Source organism: Euprymna scolopes, chromosome 44 (assembly GCF_053919585.1).
Source record: "Euprymna scolopes isolate OS-2025 chromosome 44, ASM5391958v1, whole genome shotgun sequence".
Lineage (NCBI taxonomy): Eukaryota > Metazoa > Mollusca > Cephalopoda > Sepiida > Sepiolidae > Euprymna > Euprymna scolopes.
The window spans coordinates 55,140,858-55,164,781 of NC_136525.1; the positions used below are offsets into that span (position 1 = coordinate 55,140,858).

Consider the following 23,924-nt stretch of genomic DNA (forward strand, 5'->3'; position numbering starts at 1 on the left):
CTTTATTATCGATCAACACGCTACGGATGAGAAATATAATTTCGAAGTTCTACGGAAACAGACTGTCATGCAAGGGCAAAAACTCATTTGGTAAAAATTTTATCTATGTAAAAAAAAATTTTTTCTTTAATTTTATTTTAATGTTTGAATTTTTTTCACTGAAAAAGAGAATTCTTTTTTTTTTTTTTTTTTAACAAGAAAAACAATTGAATGAATTTTTCTTATTGAGCCAAACATTTTTTTATTAAGAAAATTAAAAGAAACGAAATTTTTCTTTTTTTTTTTTTTTAATGTAAAAAAAAAAATTTTCTTTAATTTTATTTTAATGCTTTTTTTTTCTTTATCAGACCCACTGAAAAAAATAATTTTTTTTTTGCATGAATTTTTCTTAGAGCCAGATGAGACATTTTTAAGAAAATTAAAACAAACAAAAAAAAAAGCAATTGCATGAATTTTTTTTTTCTTTAGTGAACCAAACAAAAAAAAGAAACTATTTGTTAACACCGCATAAGCTTTTCTTTTGCTAGTAGAAATGGATACCAGTTATCATATTTTTCCGGGAGAAATAGGCATGTGAATGGGGGCAAGTGTGACATAATCACTTAGCAGGGTAGACTAAGAATTTGTGGATAAAGTGAAAATCAACGTCGAATCAACCATATTTAGTTGGAGATTAAACCTAGGAGTCTATTCTCAGATCAACGGGGTATAATTTACTTTTTTTATTATTTCCTTATTGCTAGTTTTTTCAAATTCTCTCGAACGACGGATGAGAAAATATTAAGCAGGTGCACTTAGAATTATTATGATTAAAATCGTTGTAATGAGAAATTGATAGCAAGCTAGTGTCAAAGATGACCTAAGCTGACCCCCCATGTCTCTTCTGTTGTGTTAATTGAAGAATCACACCATGTGTATTGGATTAACCAATGTCTGAGGGCTAAAAGATGAAAAACAAACTTGTCATGCAAGGGCTAAAACTCATTTGGTAAAACTTTTATTTTTATTTTTTTTTCTCAACGTAAAATATTTTAATTTTTTTTTTTTTTATCAAGTCACTCTATGTAAGGAGCTAAAAAAAAAAAAACTTCAAAATTAAAAATTAGCCAACGATAAGTGTTTGATACATAGAAACATACAATCCAGAAAACAGCGATTCTTTCCTCTTTGTCAGAATTCTTGCTCATGGAATATAAGAACTAAAGGACAAAATAAGCTTATGAAGTGCTTTCAAGAAGTTTCCAGGCTTTTTTTCGTATTGGCACTTTTATTGATAGTACATACATGAAACTCTAGTCCCCTCTGAAGTAATCTCCTTCAGATGCAATGCACTTGTACTGTTCCAACAACTTCTGGTGGGAGATCGGGTAGATAAAGGCGAGGAAAAATAGAGAAAAGAGGTATTACCACTTATCAAAGCCTGGAAAGGGGGGGAGATGGGGTGAGGAAGCGAGAGGAAGATATGAGGAGGAGATAGGGTAGAGAAAGGCGAGGAAAGATAGAGAGATGAGGAGATTAGGATAAAAATAAATCCATTTATATCAAGGCAACTTTTGCAACTATTGATTGGAGGAGAGGAAATCCTTCTTGACTTGGAAAGTGGAGAGGGGGGAATGGGGTGGGAGAGTGAGAGGAAAATATGAGGAGGGGATAGATAAAGGCGAGGAAAGATAGAGAGAGGAGGAGATTAGGATAAAAATAAAATGGAGTCCATATATTAAATCCATTGCTTTTTCTGCTTCTCGTGAAATCGGTTCTTCCTATCACTCTAAACACTTTCTCACACCATGAGGCTGTTCTCTATCTCTCTATAAATCTACTGTCAGACCATATTTGGGCTGGTGAATCTTTGTCCCATTTGAAGATTCTTTATAGTGCAGAAACGTATCTGCAATTTAATTGGTGGGCTCTTTCTACCGTGCTAGAAAACTACTAACACCCGAAAGTATCCTGTACCTCAATAAGGCCACCATTCGCCCATGTATGGAGTATTGCTGTCACATCTGGGCTGGTGTATCTGCTACTAGTCTCTCGCTCCTTGACAAGGTTCAAAAGAGAGTCGCAAACCTGATAGGCCCTGAACTGGCATCTAAGCTTCAGCCTCTGTCCCATCGACGAAATGTTGCATCCCTCTGCCTTTTCTACAAGTATTTTAGTGGTGAATGCTCTGACGAACTGCAATCACTTGTGCCCCCACGACGTGAGCACCCTCGACAAACCCGACAGGCTGCTAAATCCCACTCCCACACTGTAGAGATCCCTAGATGTAAAAGATCTTTTTACTCCAATAGTTTCTTCCCCAGAACCGCTAGACTCTGGAATTCCATTCCAGGTCCCTGCTTCCCCAACAGTACTGACGTGCAGAAGTTCAAGTGTAACATGAACCGACATCTTGCTGCCCAAATCCCTACATAGTACCCCAGTAGTTGTTGCCCCTGATAGTAGCCCCCTACACCAAAGTGGCAATTTGCCTTGTTTGGGGTGAAAATGTAATAAAAAAAAAAAATTGGCCTGCCCCTACCTTTTTTCTTCACTGCAACCTCTCTCTCTCAGACATGGTGTCTAGTCTCAGTCTTTTTTATAAGAAAAGAAAAAAAACATATAGTCTCCTAAAAGGCTAGACCTGAATGAAATTTCACACAGATGTTATGTAGATGGGATTATACCCCATTATAGTAAAAAATATTGTAACACTCTATCTCTACAAATCAACTATCAGACCATGTATGGAGTATTGTCTATATTTGGGCTGGTGAATCTTTGTGCCATATGAAGATTCTTTATAGTGCAGAAACGTATCTGCAATTTGATTGCCCCCTCCCTTTTTTTTCTTCACTACAACCTCTCTCCCAGACATGGTTGCTAGTCTCTGTTTTGTTTTATAAAAAAAAGAAAAAAACATATAAACTCCTATAAGGCTAGACCTGAATGAAATTTCACACAGATGTACGTTATGTAGCTGGTAGTGTTCTTAGCTAGGCTTTGTATCAAAATGTCTTTGATAAGTATCGATAATGTCATGTGTTCTTCAGAAGTGTCTGCTTCTTTAGTTCCAGCTTGTTTGATTCATTGGTCTTGTGGTCTTTGCTGTTTTGATACTCATTATAATACAGCTTTGTAATCCAGTAGCTTCTTTCCAAGAAGTCTATTTTGAACTCTGTCAAGGTAGGATAAGGTCTTTCTAGCAGCTCCTGCTCAGATGTGGCGATAATACTCCCTCCTTAAATAATAATGATAAATCTACTATCAGACCATATTTGGACTGGTGAATCTTTGTTCCTGTTTGAAGATTCTTTATAGTGCAGAAACATATCTGCAATTTAATTGGCCTCCCCCCACCTTTTTTTCTTCACTGCAACCTCTCTCTCAGACATGGTTGCTAGTCTCAGTCTTTTTTATAAAAAAAACAAAACATATAGACTCCTAAAAGGTTAGGCCAATTTTTATGAAATTTCACACAGATGTACATTATGAAGAAAGGAAGAGAAAGGAAGAGAAAGAAAGAGAGAAGCATACATCCATTTTAAAACAAATCAAATGTTATTTGTGGGGAGACGAGAAATAAAGGTGTTATTATTAAAAAAAAAAAAATATGACAGCTTCAGTAACTGTAGTTAATCAGATATGATTCAAGCTGAGATTGACAGTTGTTTATAAAACTCGAACAATTCAAAGCCATCAGAGGACACAGGTGGTTAAAGGTCAAACTTGTCCAACCGACAGCAGAATTGAAAAGCACAATAACATTCGACTTGTTTTAAAATGTATGCATATTTCTCACAGAGTATTCATGGCAAGTGCTCGTCTGAGCTTCAATCTATGCCCCCCCCCCCTCGTCAAACTTTCACGAAAAACACTCATCTAGCCAAAATCACTATCTATAATTTCCCACACGCCTTATCTGTGCCTAAACCTAAATGTAGATTCCATGAACAAAGCTTCTTTCTTAGAAGTGCACGCCTATGGAACTCTGTTCCGTGTGCCTACTTTCCAACTGACTACAATTTGTCTTCGAGTCCAACATAAACAAGTTCTTAATGAACCATCCTCCCTAAGTAATCCAATTTACAAAATTTCCACTACTTATGTATACCCATTAACCCTTATCCTCGAGTGGCCTCCAGGTCTTGATAAGTGGTGACTCCTTTGTAAAAAAAAAAAAAAAAAAAAAAAAAAAAAAAAGCTCCTGTCAGCGCCTGTGGAAAAGACATTTTCCCAGTTCTGAACCAGTATTGAGGTGATGTTTAAGGCTGAAGGCGGCTACATTGAATAGATGTCGGCTCTACTGCATAATCAAGTTACCTGAATTTATTTTTTTTAATAAAAGTTTTAAAATAAAGCTGTAGTGTTTCTTTAGGGTAAAAAATTTATCGTTCCATCTTGGACTTATGACTCTGACTCTTTCTGAAATTTTTGACTCTGACACCTGGCTGGTTGTGATTGATTTGAAATTTTTGTTTTTAATTTGGAAAAAAAATTTTGCTTCCAGTCTTTTTTTTTTTTACACAGTGATCACCACTTATCAAGGCCCGGAAGCCACTCAGGGATAAGGGTTATTGCAAGTACATTACGTTAGTGAGGAGATTTGATGAAGTGTTTAATTAGGGGGGGGCGGTTCATTAGGAATTTGTTAACATTAGACTTGAAGACATCCAAGTTGTAGTCCGGAGGGAAGAAAGCAGACGGAACAGAGTTCCACAGGCGTGCAGTTCTAAGAAAGAAGCTTTGTTCATGAAATCCGCGTTTTGGTTTAGGCACAGATATAGAGTGGGGGAAATTTTTCACAGTGGATTCAGCTAGACGGGTGTTTCTCATGAAAGATTGGCGAGGGGGGACCAGGGATTGGAGTTCAGACGAGCACCTGCCATGAAAATAACGATAAAACAAGGATAGGCTCGCAAAGTCTGATGCTGTGTCCTGCTAAGTTTTTTTCTTTCCAACTGCTAACATATTTGGTCTACTATTTTAACCCCCCCCCCATCCTCTGTTATATTTTTAGTCCGCAGAACCTAGAACTGACAGCCAGCAACGAGATAATCCTCATAGACAACTTGGAAATATTTAAGAAAAATGGTTTTGATTTCGTCATTGATGAATTATCTGCTCCTGGTCAGAGAGTCAAATTAATGACGGCACCTGTCAGCAAGAACTGGAATTTTGGAAAAGAAGGTAAGAATTTTTTTTGGTGAATTTACAGCTGTACATAAATGAGATTTGACCATTTTTTTTTTTTATATATACTAGCTGACCAGATCCGACATTGCCCAAGATTATATGATTGTAGTTAGTGTAAACCTACTATGATTGTCCGTATCATGGGATGTTTTGTTATATCCTTACATGGCAACCAGGTTTCCCGAGTGTCTAAACACGATAAAATGATAAGCACATCCCCTTTAGGTCAATGGATTGATTTATCATTTGCTAGTGGGTCTTGCCGTTAAGCATTCTTAGTGTTTTCATCGTCGTTAATGGTAAGGACGGTTCTGCTGGAATTGAACGCTTGCATATAACAAGTGGTAGACACATCTTTTCAAATATATATTAGTGATGGGGCAATTCCAATATTTTTACAGATTGCGATACAATTACCGATTCTTAATCTCTACAAATCTCTTAAATATTTATGTATGAAATGCTTATTTTGTCCCAGTCACCATAAAAACACATTTTAAATCTGCATGTTTTCTCAGATGTAAGAACACGCTAGAAATTTTAGTTTTTTATAAATAAAATCAAATAAAAAGATAAAGGAATCATTTTTACATCAGAAAAAAGGAAGAAATTTTTTTTAATACCCTAAAAAATTCTGATATTTCCGATTCCGATTAATCAACCCAACACTAATATATATACATATACTAGCATTTCAGCCTGGCGTTGCCCGGGTGTTTTCGAGGTGTATGCTGAGCAAAAAAAAAAAAAAAGGTCAATTTTTTTAGCTTTGACCCCTATTATGACCCCTTAAAATTTATTGTTTAGGGCTCAAATAAAGTTATTAAGTTAGATCCATGTCCAAGGAATCTATATCTAAAATTTCAAGTGTTTAGACCCAAAATTGTCGGAGGAGTTTGGTAGAGTTCTCAAAGGTCAAATCGTTGAACTTTGACCCCTTAATCGCCAAATTTCTGTCTGAAAACCAATCACATTGATTTTCCCAAATCTCAGTACCCTGCATATCAAATTTCGAGTCTGTAGACTTAAAATTGAGAGTTATTGCGTAGGGAAATGTACACAGACACAGACACACGCACAGACACTTTCACTTTTATATATATATATATATATATAGTAATAACGTATTGAGCACTTTTGAAGTAAATACTTAAAGTTTACGCATAAATCTATACTTTTGTATATTAAATTTATGTGAGTAAATGAAGTAGTTATATATATATATAAAGTAATGTGATTAGTAATTTAAAAATTAAAAAAAAATTTTTTAAATTTAAAAATCAAATTTTAATTAAATTAAAAATCAGTTTCATAAGAAGGAACAACAACAAAGTCAATTATCTGTACGATCGTTTCGGAAATCCGTGCTTTTTATTTGTGGTATACATGAAGTCACGTAGAACAATTATACATAGTTTTTTTGGTAAGCACGGTCTCCTCATCAGCAAATTTAGGAGGATTTCTATTGAATTGAAAAGACACCAAAAATAAACCTAAAACTAAACTAAAAGATTCATCTGCCTTACTTTTAATGCTAGGTTTATTTTTGGTGTCTTTTCAATTCAATAGAAATCCTCCTAAATTTGCTGATGAGGAGACTGTGCTTACCAAAAAAACTATGTATAATTGTTCTACGTGACTTCATGTATACCACAAATAAAAAGCACGGATTTCCGAAACGATCGTACAGATAATTGACTTTGTTGTTGTTCCTTCTTATGAAACTGATTTTTAATTTAATTAAAATTTGATTTTTAAATTTAAAAAATTTTTTTTTAATTTTTAAATTATAAATCACATTACTTAATATTGAATTAGCTCTAGGACATTTAATTATCGAGCTTATTATATATCTAAATTACAACGAGCATTTCCTGTATTTTAATTAAACTAGTAATTTCACTATTACATTAAAATACACTTAGCTCTTTAGACTATTATTCTAATCTCCTTTAAATTATATATATATATATATATATATATATATATATATATGATGAGAATAATGAGAAATAGTATTCCGACAAAATAGTGAAATAAAAAGGAACAAACCGAGTTATGTGTTCATCAACGTTTCGTCTTTATTTCGAGACTTCCTTTGGATGAATGAGATTAAGAAACAAAAAACACCAGTACAAATATTTGTAAATGTGCAAAATGTGACACTGTTCTAAAATTCTGAAATAGAACAGCGTCACATTTTTAAGTCTCAAAATAAAGACGAAACATTGATGAACACATAACACAGTTTGTTCCTTTTTATCTCACTCTCTCTCTCTCTCTCTCTCTCTCTCTCTCTCTCAAAGCTTCCTCTTGGTGCACCGCAATGAGTTCCCAACTAGAGCAGGCACTCGATCGATTTGATTGAAAAATGTGCGATTACACTGATTTTGATAATAAAAATATGAGAGTGTGAAATATTCAATCCTGGGCACCGAGCATGGTATAAATAGCGAAACATATGTACATAAGCGTAAGCTTTCTAAGCAATATATAAATAATTTTGACATAAACACAGCTACAAAAAACACACACATACGCATGTATATATATATATATATATATAATTTAAAGGAGATTAGAACAATAGTCTAAAGAGCTGAGTGTATTTTAATGTAACAGTGAAATTACTAGTTTTATTAAAATACAGGAAAGAAAAAGTGCTCGTTGTAATTTAGATATATAATAAGCTCGATAGTTAAATATCCTAGAGCTAATTCAATATTAAGTAATGTGATTGATAATTTAAAATTTAAAAATCAAATTATAATTAAATTAAAAATCAGTTTCAACCATTCGGAGACAAGATATAACAGCATGCCAAAAGATAGACTGACTGAACTTAAAAAAATTTTTATAATGGAGCTAAATAAGATACATCTGCCTTACTAGGTTTATTTATGGTGTCTTTTAGATTTAATAAAAACCCTTTAAAATTTGCTGACGAGGAGACCTTGTTTATTAAAAAACTATATGTAATAATTATTGTCCGTAACTTGATGTCTACCACAATAAAAACACGGTTTTCCGAAACGATCGTACAGATAATTGATTTTGTTGTTGTTCCTTCTTGTGAAACTGATTTTTAATTTAATTATAATTTGATTTTTAAATTTTAAATTATCAATCACATTACTTATATATATATATATATATATATATATATATATATATATATATATATATCCGATCCTGCATTTTGCTAATTCCTACCCTCTGATGAGAAGGAGTGTATTTCTTTGAAACTCCGCGGATTAAGGACTATCCATTTATCTAGTGTTTCCTTTTCAGATTAAATATGTTTTTAACTCATTTCAAAGTGTTTTTTTAACATATTTTATTAACTGTTTGCTCATATTATAAGCTCTATTTCCTATTTGGTATTATCGAGCTTTTATATCTGGCTGAGATAAGTTTATAAATATTAATTCTTTAATATTTATAATTTACTTTAATTTTACCATCTTGGATCATTTTGGTAAATTCAATTGTAATTTTCATTTTATATATATATATATATATATATATAAGTAAGAATGCACACACGTATAAAAATTAAATATCACTTTAAGATTGCTATAGAAAGTATATCTATGTCGAACGAAAAGAATATGAGACGTATGCGAGTTCTTTTCTAAACAGTTCAGATCTTGTGATTAAAAAAAACTATACTCGAGTTGAGACGAAAACCAAATTCTAAAGACAGTGATTCAGAAACTCGAACCATTAGACCAGCTTGCCACGATATTTAAAAAGCTTTTCAAAATATCATGAAACTATTAACAAGAAGATAAAAATCCAATGATTCCCACGTACACAATTTTTTTTTAATTTGGACCGTTAAGCACCCTGTTTTTTTTTCCGAATGAAAACCGATTAAAAAGTTGTCTGCATAACCCAAATTTCACTTCGTTAGATCAATATTTTTTTAAAGTATATAGGTTGTCCTATAAGTGTCCTCTCATACACATTCTCACTTTTATAGATATATTTTATATATATATATAGATGTAATGTTGATCATAAATACTAAAATTGTTTAATAATTCTATTTCAGATATTGAAGAACTCATTTTTATGCTCAAAGATTCACCTGTAAGTAAAAATACTTTCTTTCCTTTTCTTTAATTTTTTAAAATTTCTTCTTGTATTTGGACGTTTCTTTTCGTATTTGGACGTTTCTCTTCGTATTTGAATGTTTCTTCTTGTATTTGAACATATTTTTTTTTCGTATTTGAGCATTTCTTTTCGTATTTGAGCGTTTCTTTTCGTATTTGAACATTTCTTTTTGGATTTGAACTGCTTTCATTATTCTCTCATTCATTGTAGCATGATCATTCTTTTAACTTCAAACAAGAAAAAATCGTTAAATTTATTTTAAATAAACCTTAATGAAGACTTCTGGAGTCAGTGCTTATCGCAAATTCAAGCACAAACAACACAAAGGTTTCTACAATTTATCGTCTTTAAGAAATAAATTCATATTAAAAGAACATAATTTTAATTTAAACACAGGTTAACTCACTTTCTTTTTTTTTTTTCTTTTTTTTTTTTTACAAGAGAATCACCACTTATTAAGGCCCCGAGGCCACTCGAGGATGTTAGAAGTGCAAATTTGGTAAATTGGATTACTTAAGGGGAACGGCTCATCAAGAACTTTTTTACGTTGCACTTGAAGACAACCATATTGTAGTCAGCTGGAGAGCAGGCAAACAGAAGAGAGTTCCACAGTTTTGTAGTTCTAAAAAAGAAACTTTGTTGATGGAATCTTCATTTAGGTTTAGGCACAGATAAAGAGTGGGGGAAATTATTGATAGTGTTTTCAGTTAGACGAGTGTTTCTTGTGAATGTTTGGCGAGGGAGGGGGACCATAGATTGAATTTTAGATGAGCACTTGCAATGAATATAACGTTAAAACAGGCTTGCAACGTCTCTTTTTACATCAAAGCGACGGGTACCCGGCGTTGCCCGGGTGCTTGTAGGTGTGCGTTAAAAAAAACGGGTGCCTGTGAAAAAAAAAACGAAGCCTTGACGACGCGCAGTTGGAAAATAGTAAAGTGTGAAAAAAAAAAACAGGTGCGCGTTTTTGATTGACGTGACGGCGATAGCTATTCAGCAGTTAGCATTTTGTGCGGGACAATTTTTAATGAGGTCAATTGTTTGTTTTTAAAAACCCGCTCCTTCGTCTCGAAATGAAAGCTACCGTCTGATATGACGAAGTCGACATTGACCAAACGTTACTTAGCTCTCTAGAGACCACTGGCTCTGAGCCTGTGATTAGAGTCGAGTTTCGCTTTTTGTTTATACCGAAAACCGAATGTAACGCGTGCCGATGCGAGAAATCTAACACATGCCAGTATATCAAGCAGCCATTAGACCAAATGAAAGCATTTTATTTAGAATCCAAAATAAAACTAAGTTGATTTATTTTTTTAATTCTTCGTGTTTTTTTGTTTTTTTTGTACAGGGTGTGATGTGTCGTCCGTCCCGAATCCGTCAGATGTTTGCTTCCCGGGCTTGTCGTAAATCTGTGATGATTGGAACTTCGCTCGATAAAAGAGAAATGAAAAAGGTTTGTTTTATTCTATTTACTATAATGAAGACCTGGCGTTGCCCAGGAGCAATAACATTTAACTGTAAACTTTGATTATCCATATTATTATATTACATTATTGCGATTCTTTGAACTATTGTGCTCATTTTCAATGTGATTTTCACAATGTTTTGGTCGATGTAGCCCTCAACCTTCTTCAGGTGTATCTTATCGAACTTGGGAATCTTTCTGTCGAACTCTGGAACCTTTTTGTCGAACTCTGGAACCTTTCTGTCGAACTCTGGAACCTTTCTGTCGAACTCTGGAACCTTTCTGTCGAACTCTGGAATCTTTCTGTCCATATTATTGCGATTCTTCAAACTCTTGTTCTCATTTTCAATGTGATTTTCACAATGTTTCGGTCAATGTAGTCCCCCCCCCCCCACCTTCTTCAGGTGTATCTTGTTGAATTTGGGAATCTTTCTGTCAAACTCTGGAATCTTTCTGTCAAACTCTGGAATCTTTCTGTCAAACTCTGGAATCTTTTTGTCAAACTCTGGAATCTTTTTGTCAAACTCTGGAATCTTTTTGTCAAACTCTGAAACCTTTCTGTCGAACTCTGGAACCTTTCTGTCGAACTTGGGAATCTGCATGGAAGTTTGAATGTAACCCTTTATATAATCCACGAGGGAAGTGTTCTGTCAGCCATGACGGGATTCGCAATTGTATTTTTGAGTGTCGTCCATGCCAAGGATTGAACCTTCAACCTTTATAAGGGTATTACCTTCAACTGAATTTTACCAAGTACATTATCCACTACATCATGGGTCCTTGCATCATGGCTGAATTAAATAAAGGGTTTAATTAAAAAGAAAATTTAGAGATGTAATAAACAATGTTTTTTGAATTCGTTATTCATTTAAAAAAAACTTTCCTTCTGTTGACAAATTCCTTAGCTCTATTATTACCTTAAAAAATTCTTAAAAAATTCTTGAAAATTTCTTTAAAAAATTCTTGAAAAATTCTTAAAAAATTCTTGAAAATTTCTTTAAAAAATTCTTGAAAAATTCTTAAAAAATTCTTGAAAATTTCTTTAAAAAATTCTTGAAAAATTCTTAAAAAATTCTTGAAAATTTCTTTAAAAAATTCTTTAAAAAATTCTTGAAAAATTCTTGAAAATTTCTTTAAAAAATTCTTGAAAAATTCTTGAAAATTTCTTTAAAAAATTCTTAAAAAATTCTTGAAAATTTCTTTAAAAAATTCTTGAAAAATCATCAAAAATTTCTTGAAAAGTCCTTAAGGGGGCGTAATTTCATTTTTTTTCGACCTGGATGATATAGTTTAAATCATCACAAATCTTTATTTTTTTCTCACTTTTTTTGGCAGGGGGGTTCAAATCTCCCTCTATTTTTTACTTTTATTTATAACTAGCGAGGGGTACCCGGCGTTGCCCGGGTGTTTTTCGGGGTATGTGAAAAAAACCCGAAAATGTGGAAAAAAAAAAAGGTGCCCGTGAAAAAGAAACGAAGCGTTCACGACGCACAGTTGGAAAATAGTAAAGTGTTAAAAAAAACAGGTACGCGTTTTTGATTGACGTGACGGCGATAGCTATTCAGCAGTTAGCATTTTGTGCAGGACAGTTTTGAATGAGGTGAATAAATCGGTTTGTTTGTTTTTAAAAACCCGCTCCCTGTTTATTAGGAGGAGCGAAATGAAAGCTACAGTCTGATATCGACATTGAACAAACGTTACTTAGCTCTCTTGAGACAACTGGCTTTCGGCCTGTGATTAGAGTCGAGTTTCGCTTTTTTTTATACCGAAAACCGAATGTAACGCGTGCCGATGCGGGAAATGTGGAATAATTAACGTTTGAAAGTCAATAAAATTAAATAGACAGGCAAGCTCCGTGGTTAAATGTGAGATATTACAATTTATAGATGATATAAAAAGTTTTAAGAAGTTGTGAACCGAGCAAGCGCTTCTCTGAAAGAAGCCTTTTGTGGACATCGAGGGAAAGCATACATACATACATCCATACATACATACATCCATACATACATAGATACATACATACATACATTTTCGCTTTTATATATATAGATGACCCCCCCCCCCAAAAAAAAAAACAAAAAAAAAACGAACTTTCCTTCTGTTGACAGGACTTTCCAATGACGAATTCTTTTTTAACACTTTTTCGAATCGTTGTAAAACAAACCCCAGATTTTGTTTAAAAACTTTTTAAAAAGTCCTTGAAAATGGACATTGCAAATCTGTGTGAATAATAATAACGCAAATAATACAGCACAATATTTTGATTTATATTCTTTTTTATTTTTTTTTTTATTACATTTTCACCCCAAACAAGGCACATTGCCACTTTGGTGTAGGGGGCTACTAACAGGGGCAACAGCTACTGGGGTACTATGTAGGGATTTGGGCAGCAAGATGTTGGTTTACATTGCACTTGAACTTCTGCACGTCAGTACAGTTGGGGAAGCAGTGGCCTGGAATGGAATTCCAAAGTCTAGCGGTTCTGGGGAAGAAACTACTGGAGTAGAAAGATCTTTTACATCTAGGGATCTCTACTGTGTGGGGGTGGGATTTTGCAGCCTGTCGGGTCTGTCGAGGGTGTTCACGTCGTGGGGGCACAAGTGCTTGCAGTTCGTCAGAGCATTCACCATTAAAATACTTGTAGAACAGGCAGAGGGATGCAATGTTTCGTCGATGGGACAGAGGCTGAAGCTTAGATGTCAGTTCAGGGCCTATCAGATTTGCGACTCTTTTGAACCTTGTCAAGGAGCGAGAGACTAGTAGCAGATGCACCAGCTCAAATATGACAGCAATACTCCATACATGGGCGAATGGTTGCCTTATAGAGGTACAGGATACTTTCGGGTGTTAGTAGTTTTCTAGCACGGTAGAGAGAGCCCACCTTCCTTGTAGCGGCCCTGGCGATGCCCTCGATGTAATTGTTCCAACTCATGTTTCCTGTGAACGCTAAATTTAATGTAATGTTTTTAATAGTAATAATTATACATTTTTAAGAATTATTATAAGAAATTGTAATATCTGAACACTTTTATGAGGAAAATGCTTTCCCATGACAATCTACAATAGTTTTGTTGATATTAACAGTATTTGCACAAGAAATGGTTGTTGAGTTCTCTATCACATCTTGATTAACAACACTATTTCAGCTTTTATTTGTGTTCCTTGGTGATGTAATGTAGTCTTAACTCTAGTTTCTGAACTTGAAACGGAATTTTCCACTGCTCTAACCTTAAGCTTACTCCAGCCTCTAGCATTAATTACTGTTTGCAACATTATTTTTACATTCCTGTCTCTAAATTTTGCTATCATTTTTCTAATAGATAAAATAATTTTCTTTGAATTTTTTTTTTTTTTTTCAGTTAGTGCACCACATGAGTGAGCTTGATCAACCCTGGGTAAGAATTTCACATCACAATTATGTTGTGTTGTTTTATTGTAGTGCAATGACGACGATGATTATCGATCATAATTATTACAATTTTAGGAAGACCGGTCGTAAAATACAGTTAAATATGATATTTAAAATTTAAAAAAAATTTTTTATTTATTTATTTATTACATTTTCACCCCAAACAAGGCACATTGCCACTTTGATGTAGGGGGTTACTATTAGGGACACAGGCGACTCTATTATTAGGGGTACTAGGCAGCAAGATGTTGGGCAGCAAGATGTCGGTTCACGTTACACTTGAACTTCTGCATGTCAGTACAGTTGGGGAAGAATGAACCTGGAAGGGAATTCCAAAATCTAGCGGTTCTGGGGAATAAACTACTGGAGTAGAAAGATCTCTTACATCTAGGGATTTCTACTGTGAAGGGGTGAGATTTTGCTGCTTGTCGGGGGTGTTTACGTAGAGGGGGTACAAGTGCTTGCAGTTCGTCGGAACATTCACCGTTAAAGTACTTGTAGAACAGGCAGAGGGATGCTACATTTCGTCGATGGGACAGAGGCTGAAGCTTGGATGACAGTTCAGGACCTATCAAGTTGGCGACTCTCTTTTGAACCTTGTGTAGGAGTGAGAGACTAGTGGCAGATGCACCGGCCCAAGAATTTCACATCACATTTATGTTGTGTTGTTTTATTGTAGTGCAATGACGACGATGATTATCAATCATAGTGATTACGATTTAAGAAAGACCGGTAGCAAAATACGGTTAAATATGTAAATGAACAATACAATAATAGGTACATGTTGGGAAACATTCTTGTAATGTATACGGGGAATGGCCTGTCTGTACTAGTACTACAGTCGAAATCGTATTCTTCGAAGTTAGCATTGTTGTCATAGATACGCTTTGTTGTATAAGGAAAAAGATGTCAGGACATTTTCTACAACAATCTTTTGCGAAAATGGCATCAGAATTCATAATTTTAACTCAAATATTAAGAATTATTGTCATCTAATAATACTGAGCAACGTTGAGCCTGGGTGACCATTTGGTAATACCAGGTGCTGTATGTGCTCTGAAATATATGACATAATACACGTTGACGCACCAGTTCCGGTTAGATCACGGAAGTTAAGCAATACTGAGCCTTTTGGTAATACCAGGTGCTGTATGTGCTTCATGCTTTCATCGGTATTGTTTCTAGTCATTTAGCGCTTCTCCTAAGTTTAATTCATGGAGATTTCGTAAAGTAAAAAAAAACAAAAAAAACAGGATGGGTGCCATCTTATTGTGTCATTAAAAAAAAAAAACAAAATGCCGCGTTGTGGGCATAAACTTGTAAAAGTTAAGTACGTAAGCAAACACATTATCGATTGGACCAAGACGGCACCGATGTTATCACGGAGAAAATTTAGCTTTTTAAAACCAACCGACAACAGACAGCACCAAAACCATGAGAGACTGTACCACCTATACTACACTTTGATCTTTTACGTGATCTGTTGTCATCAGAAATCTTCTGTCTGTTTTTTTATATACATATATATATATATATATACTATCCTGGGTGCCTGGCGTTGCCCAGGTGTTTTGAAGGTGTGTGTTGAGGAAAAAAAAAAATGCAAATAAAAAGTGGTAGTGGGAAGGCAGGCTTGAACCTGTACCACAAAGGAGGCAAAGAACGGGGAAAAAAAAAACCCCTGACATCTTTGCTGTTGCGCCCATCGCCAAACCAGAAGTGACATAGGTTTAAATTAAAGAGGCAATGACTTTCGAAAATATCGGCGAAAAAAGTGACCTCTCCTTGTAGAAAAGTGAGCAGTTGAGAGTGAAGGAAAATTAATGTTCTTTGGCCAATTTTTTCGATATTTGTCGTCAGAAGGGTCAAGCTTCAAAATGATCTCGTGAAAATCCATCACCTCTGTCGAAAGTTTTAGGCAGACATACATACGTACATTTAAACAGATTTTTGCCCTTTATATTATAGACTAGCGTTTGTAGGTGTGTGTGTTGGGGGGAGGTGATCAAAACAACCCTGTTTTAACAAAAATCGTTGCCCGGGTGTTTGGAGGTGTAAAAGAAAAAAAAAAGTTTTATTAGGAAGGTAGGCTTGAACCCCCGAACCTTTGACGTGGATGTGGAAACGAAATGGAAAAAAAATTCTGGGACCTAACCATCTCGGCTACGAGAGAAGAGGAATGAAAAGCATCTTAATTTAACGTTTATGAAATGAAATTAACAGGTGCGAGAAACTTAAGTCGCGTGATGTTTGACCTTGAAACATGACGTGGCTTGCAAGCCAGTTTTCGCTTGTTTTATACTGAAAAGCGAAAGATATACACGGGACGCTCTAAAAATCTGTGAAAAAAATAGCGCGTGAAAGGCGGGCAAGTTACATAGACAGGTGACCCCCGTTCGTAACTCTTTAGATATTATCATTTAGGCGTGATATAAAAAGTTTTAAGAAGAACTGAGCTGATCGAGAAGTCCAGCGAAAAAAGCCTTTTACAGACATACACGAAAAGCAAACATACATACACACATTTTCGCTTTTATATATACTAGCAGGAGGGGGGGGTCATAAAATATGGTTAAGTATGATATTCTAATTTATTGAGTCAAAAAAAAAAAACATCAATGTTAGCCATCAGCAAAACCAAAAGCAAAATTTTGTAAGCAAAAAAAAAAAAAATGCCGCATGTTGGGCGCGAACTTGCATAACTTAAGTTCATAAGCGAACACGTTATCGATCGGACCATGACGACAGATGTTATGATGTTGCAAATTTAGCTTTTTAAAATGAAACCACAAATCGATCGTTCGCGTACGCGTGATTAACAAACAGCATTGAAGGATATTGGAGATAAACCGTAATAACCAGATATTCTGACATTACATTAACCAGATTACTTAGATGAATAGTTTTACAGTTTTAACAAAAGGGCTACAATAATATTATGGGGTTTCCATTCACGTTGAACATCCACAGAATGCCCAGCAGCAATATATTATATATGAAAGATTTCCATCGGTCCTGCTAGTCTATATAAATAAAATTGCGGACAACGATGATGGATCTTACCCATTACTTTATAACTGAATAAACGTAGAAATTAGACGAAAACCAAATATAACAGGTTAGCATTGAAAACGGCTGGAGTTTTTTTTTTTTTTTGTAAATAAAATGTTTGCACACAAAACTTGCGTTCCGATTGCAGACAATGATGACAAACATCACACATTACTTTATAACTGAATAAGCGTAGAAATTAGACGAAAACCAAATCCAACAGGTTAGCGGTGAAAACGTCTGAAATTTTTTTTTTTTTAAATAAAATGTTTGTACACAGAACTCGCGTTCCGATTGTATGTATGTGTGCATGTGAAAATATTTAACTGATAAACTCTTAAACTATCAGTCACAACTGGTCACATAAACTGAAATTAACAGGAAATAGTAATCATACACTAAGGATGGTTTATAACGAGTAAACTCTTTGTTTGGATGGATGAATAACGCGTACAGAAATATGCCTGCAAGTTGAAGTGTAAAAATGTTCATATCAACTTGCTGACATTTCTATTACTTTTGCACATGCGCAAATTCATTCAAGTGGTTTGATTTTAAATCTTTATTATCTATTTGTCAATAACTAAAATGGTAGGGAATGCGGCTGGCATGCTAAATGTTTTGGTTTCGATTCTAGCATTGGACATCTAAGCCATTTTTTAAAAAATCTTTTGAAATCAGTATTATATATATATATATATATATATATATATGTATTTGTATATTTATATATTTTGGCAGCAAGTCATTATTCAAGCGCGCCTGATTGAACGTGACAGTTATTTTTTTTTTCTGATTTTTATGGATATCTTTTCCATTCGCCGAGCGGTTCCTTTTTATTTCAGCTGGCATGTTGTATAGAATGGCGCCCAAAGATTGCAGTTCAGCCAGTCTTAAGCGCTTTCTATTGGTGCAGCCGATCGTCGTCAGGAGTGATTGTTGTTGTCGTTTTCTTTTTCTTTAAGGCTTGGTGTATTTATAGTTTTTTTTTTATTTATTTATTTATTTTTTTTTTTATAAAGGTGGGTGCAGAATGGGTTAGGTGAATTATTTTTAATTTCAACTTATTTTGTATTTTATTTATTTAGTTTCTTGTAAGTAACGATTGCACACGACGACTAACATTACTAGAATCCGTACTAATAAAAAAACTACAGCCCCTTATTAACCGGATCTCATTTAATGCCGGGACATATATACTAACCATATTTAATAACTAACAAGAAACCAACCAAATAAACTATAAAATAAGAAAATCGGAAATAAAAATAATTTGCTCAACCCACCTTTTATTACAAACAAAAAAATATAAATATACTAACAAAAGTACCCGTCGTGGGTGAACTATATCCGAAACGCAATCAATTTAGAACATGCCATGGCCTTCACTCAAACAATAAATACAAGTTCATTATGAATCAGCATATATATATATACTAGCAAAAGTACCTGTTGTTAACTGGGTTCAAAAACAGCCTACAGAAAATGGTCACTGACTTATGAAAGTATGATAGGTTATGAAAAGGAAGGGTTGTAAAAAGATAGCTTCGAATTTGAGGGTATCAAAACCAAAGCAAAATATGATGAAAGTAAAAATAAAATAGATAAACCCCATAATTTATTATACCATACCTGCTCACACTGAAACACTTATCACAATATTCTGTGGATCTATATTAAAAAACCTTGTTAAACTTTGTGACATATTTCAATTCTATGGAGGTCAGGCGCGAACGAACACCCCATAATTTTATTATACCATATTTCTTCAAACTAAAACATAATTATCAAAGTATACTTACGCAGATAGATATGAAAAGTCTTTATTAAAGTTTGTGCCTATTTCCATTCTATGGAGGCCAGGCGCGAACACAGACCCCACAATTTTATTATACTATCCCTATTTAAGTTAAAACATACTTATCAAAGTATTATAATGTACATCTATATCAAAAACACTTGTAAACGTTTTTTTTTAATTTTTAAATTTTTTAATTCCATACTTTGTGGACCAGGCGCGAACAGAGACCCCACAATTTTAATGAAGCATTGTTCTGCCAGATCAAACATACCCATTCCTGTGTCTCAATAAATCTTCTATCATTATATGTAATCAGTTTTTTAAAATAGTCAACCATATAGGAGCCTATTCGTGACCACACACACACACACACACACACACACACACAGCTTTATATTATAGATATATAGTGCAAAACTTTGTTGAAATTTAAAGACTTAATTTTTCTTTATTTTCATTACAGCTGTTTTGTTAGTGGGAAGGCAATTTTACGATTTATGTGTCCATAAAAATATCCTGTCGCCACCAACTTCTTCAGATGATTTTTCCATTTGATGTTAACAACAAAAAGTTGATTTTTTTACATATATGCTCTGCACTTATTAAATAGATACATTGAGCTTAACTCGAAATTAACGGTGATTAGGTTTTTTAAATAACAATCTCGACCTGTTAAACGAAAACGGTATACATTGAAATTAATATTTCAAAAATAAACATTAAAAAAAAAATATATATATATAAATACACCACACCTCAAAGAATCGCTCCTGACGACAGTTGGATGCACCAATAGAAAGAAAGCACTTAAGAAGAAAATGGCTGAACTACAACCTTGCTTTGGGCGCCATTTTATACAACATGCTAGCTAAAACAAAAAAGGCCGCTCGGCAAATCGAAAAGATATCCAAAAACATCAGAAAAAAAAATAACTTTGTCGTGTTCAATCAGATGTGCTTGAATATATATATATATATATATATATATTATTTTTTTTACTATAATAATTAAATACAGACAGACACTAGTGTTTCATCCTTTCGGGAATCTTCAGTGCAGGGTTAGGGTTAATACCAGTCGACAGGCTCGAACTCAGCAACACAAGCCATTTCTGGCTCGATTAGCAAAGACCGTATCCATTCGGCTTCCATTAACTGCGTGAAATAACGTTGAATTTAAAGATTTTTAATTTAAATGTTCTTTATGTCAGTCAGACAGTGATCTAATCGTTATACGATGATCTATGCATAAGAGCTAAATTGACCGACTTAGTTCAACTGAAAGTGCTCAACGATAAGAAATGAGTTTATTAAAGGGGCTGTCATAATTTTTTTTTTTTTTTTACTATAATAATTAAATTATATATATTAGTGATTCGAAGGTTATGAGGGTTTTTTTCAAAGCATGAAAAACGAGGTTACTTTTTGTATTTAATATTATATACGATGATCTATGCATAAGAGCTAAATTGACCGACTTAGTTCAACTGAAAGTGCTCAACGATAAGAAATGAGTTTATTAAAGGGGCTGTCATAATTTTTTTTTTTTTACTATAATAATTAAATTATATATATTAGTGATTCGAAGGTTATGAGGGGTTTTTTCAAAGCATGAAAAACGAGGTTACTTTTTGTATTTAATATTATATACGATGATCTATGCATAAGAGCTAAATTGACCGACTTAGTTCAACTGAAAGTGCTCAACGATAAGAAACGAGTTTATTAAAGGGGCTGTCATAATTTTTTTTTTTTTTTACTATAATAATTAAATTATATATATTAGTGATTCGAAGGTTATGAGGGTTTTTTTCAAAGCATGAAAAACGAGGTTACTTTTTGTATTTAATATTATATACGATGATCTATGCATAAGAGCTAAATTGACCGACTTAGTTCAACTGAAAGTGCTCAACGATAAGAAACGAGTTTATTAAAGGGGCTGTCATAATATTTTTTTTTTTTACTATAATAATTAAATTATATATATTAGTGATTTGAAGGTTATGAGGGTTTTTTTCAAAGCATGAAAACCGAGGTTACTTTTTGTATTTAATATTTTTATTGTTATTTTTTTTATTTCAAGCGGACCTCCGCTCTTGGTCACAAAAAAGTATCGAAATGAAAAAGAAAACCATTGACAAAACTGGAACTTTGTAGTATGGACAGCGTTCATTCCTGGCAACCATGTTCGAAAGAGATTACCTCGATTATTTTAGCCGTTTGTGGAAGAAGATTGTATTTTTTATTTATTTTTTAAAAATGTTGCAACGTAATAGTGTTTAATTCAAACGGCAAAAAAGAGACAAAAGAAATATAAAAAATAACAATAAAAATATTAAATACAAAAAGTAACATAGTTTTCATGCTTAAAAAAAAACTCTGCATACATGGACTTTTAACATTATATATATATATATATATATATAAAATAAAATAAATTCACGTGTAATCACCTTTTTCTTCACCATATTCCCTCTGCTTCACTTTTTGTTACCAAGTAAGATCTTTGACTTATTTGCAGTTTCATCAAATACTTTTGTATGCAAAATCCGATCCCGCAGTTTGCTAATTCCTACCCTCTGATGAGAAGCAAAGTATTTCTTCGAAACTCTGCGGATTAAGGACTATCCACTTACCAAGTGTTTCCTTTTCAGATTAAATATGTTTTTAACTCTTTTTCAAAGTATTTTTAAACATGTTTTATTAACTACTTGTTCTTTTTTTTTATATATACATAGATATATATATATATATATATATATATATGTGTTTTTAGGTGGGAAGGTATCCAAAAATTGAAAATAATTGAATTTCAACAAGGGTCGTTGACAGTGCTCAATCGTAAGAGAGCAAGTTATATATGTTTTTATGTAAATACAGTCATATCTTGCTACGATGTGCAGACCGTTTCAATCCTATTAGATATCATCAGGCAAGAAAAATTAAGATACAAAAACTGAAAAGGTGTTAAATCGTTTCAAATTTTGAAGAGAGAGAATTTGGCATGAATGATAGGCGAGGGATGAAATTCTCTCTCTTTAAAATTTGAAAAGATTTAATACCTTTTCAGTTTTTGTATCTTAATTTTTCTTTCCTGATGATATCTAATATGATTGAAACGGTCTGCACATCATAGCAAGATATGACTGTATTTACATAAAAAAAAAAAAAATAAATTAAAAAAAACTATATATATATATATATTAGGTACAATATAATATTCAATAGAAAATTGGTTCTGTAATAATAAATATGAAATTTACATGAATTAAAATATATTTAAGCATATTTTTTGACCAGGTAACACTTGGTGCCCCAACTAGTCATGTTTTTATGGAAGTTAACCAAATTTGGTGCTTCTGTATTTAAATAATGAAAAAAAAAATTAAATTTCAAGTGAAACAAATGGTATCTACATAATTATCATGTCACAAATAGTAACATATCCCAAAATTACAGAAAACAATGAAGTAGAAAATTAATTATTCGTGAAAAAGAGTTCTGATAAAGAGTAGGAATATTTTGATAAGGTTACATGCTGAGGCGGACATGTTGGGTCACGTGACATAAGCAAAAGGGAAGTAACTCAGTTGTAACTCTGTTCCATCTGCCTATATCTGTGCCTAAATCAAAACACGGATTCCATGAACAAAGCTTCTTTCTTAGAACTACACGCCTGTGGAACTCTGTTCCGTCTGCCTGCTTCCCTCCGGACTACAACTTGGATGTCTTCAAGTCCAATGTTAACAAATTCCTAATGAACCGCCCCCTTAATTAAACACTTCATCAAATCTCCACACTAACGTAATGTACTTGCAATAACCCTTATCCCTGAGTGGCTTCCAGGCCTTGATAAGTGGTGATCACTGTGTAAAAAAAAAAAAAAAAAAGAAACGCCTTGTATAGCAGACTGAATTTATTTAGAAAACAAAAATTAATAAAACTTATGTACATAATTTGTGAATTATTTTAAAAATAACTTTTTTCAATCGTTTTTAATTTTTAATTTTTTTCATAAAAAATAACTGATTGAATTTTGGCATTATATTTCTGAGAAATTAGAAACTTGATCACCCCCCCCCCCGTTAACTCTCCAATTCGAATTGGTAGATTTTATAAATTTCTTTTTTCATGATTAATCAATTTTCTACCTTATTGATTTACGCAATTTTTGGATATGTTACTATTTGCGACATGACAATTACACAGGCACCATTTGTTTTAATTGAAATTCAAAATTTTCTTTTTCGTTATTATAACCTAGAAGCACCACAAATTTTAGTAACAAAGTTTTAACACAACACATAATCATCTGAAACTGTAGCCCCCCCCCCAAAAAAAAAATGCACAGAATTTATTCCCTGCAAAAAAATTGGTTAATTGCCCTGAAACGCTGGAATGACTCAGAAATGGTAGATCATTTTACGTTAAATTTACATGCGGAACCGATCCCCACTCTAATTTTTTAGAGTTGTTAGGCATTTAATGTTGCTTATTTTCGTCCCACTTTTTCCCAGATTCCAACCGTCTCATTTTTCTCATCAATTATTTTAGTAAGAATCATGTTTTTTTGTCTGATTCGTCATACGGTTTATTCTGTTTAATTTTTGATACTTTTTTTTTTTTTTTTTTTTTCATTTTTCTTCCAGAACTGTCCGCATGGTCGTCCTACTATGAGACATCTGATCAACCTGAACATGTTACCCTCCACATAAAACAAATATTTTAAAACTACCCGCAAGAAGTTTGCTTGAAGCATTGTGTGTACTATATATATATATTGACAATTTATAGAATAAAAATGCAAAAATATACTCGGTCGTAGAAAGAAATACTGAATAATAAGTTGATTTTAAAAAAAATTGTTTTTTAATTTCTTTTAATTCAAAAAAATTTTTTTAC

The 23,924-nt window shown here is 33.3% G+C and overlaps 1 protein-coding gene across 1 annotated transcript in view; it reads left to right on the top strand.

The window, feature by feature from the left end:
* The window catches only part of LOC145268852 (mismatch repair endonuclease PMS2-like), an 84,837-nt gene that overhangs the window by 52,770 nt on the left and 8,143 nt on the right, over positions 1-23,924 (top strand). The window contains exons 17-22 of the mRNA XM_080124528.1: positions 1-90; positions 5,000-5,169; positions 9,233-9,270; positions 10,643-10,747; positions 14,119-14,154; positions 23,672-23,782. The exon at positions 1-90 is cut by the window's left edge and continues 41 nt beyond it. Coding sequence (XP_079980654.1) covers positions 1-90; positions 5,000-5,169; positions 9,233-9,270; positions 10,643-10,747; positions 14,119-14,154; positions 23,672-23,737 — 505 coding nt within the window. The 3' untranslated portion in view covers positions 23,738-23,782. The remainder of the gene's footprint in view (positions 91-4,999; positions 5,170-9,232; positions 9,271-10,642; positions 10,748-14,118; positions 14,155-23,671; positions 23,783-23,924) is intronic.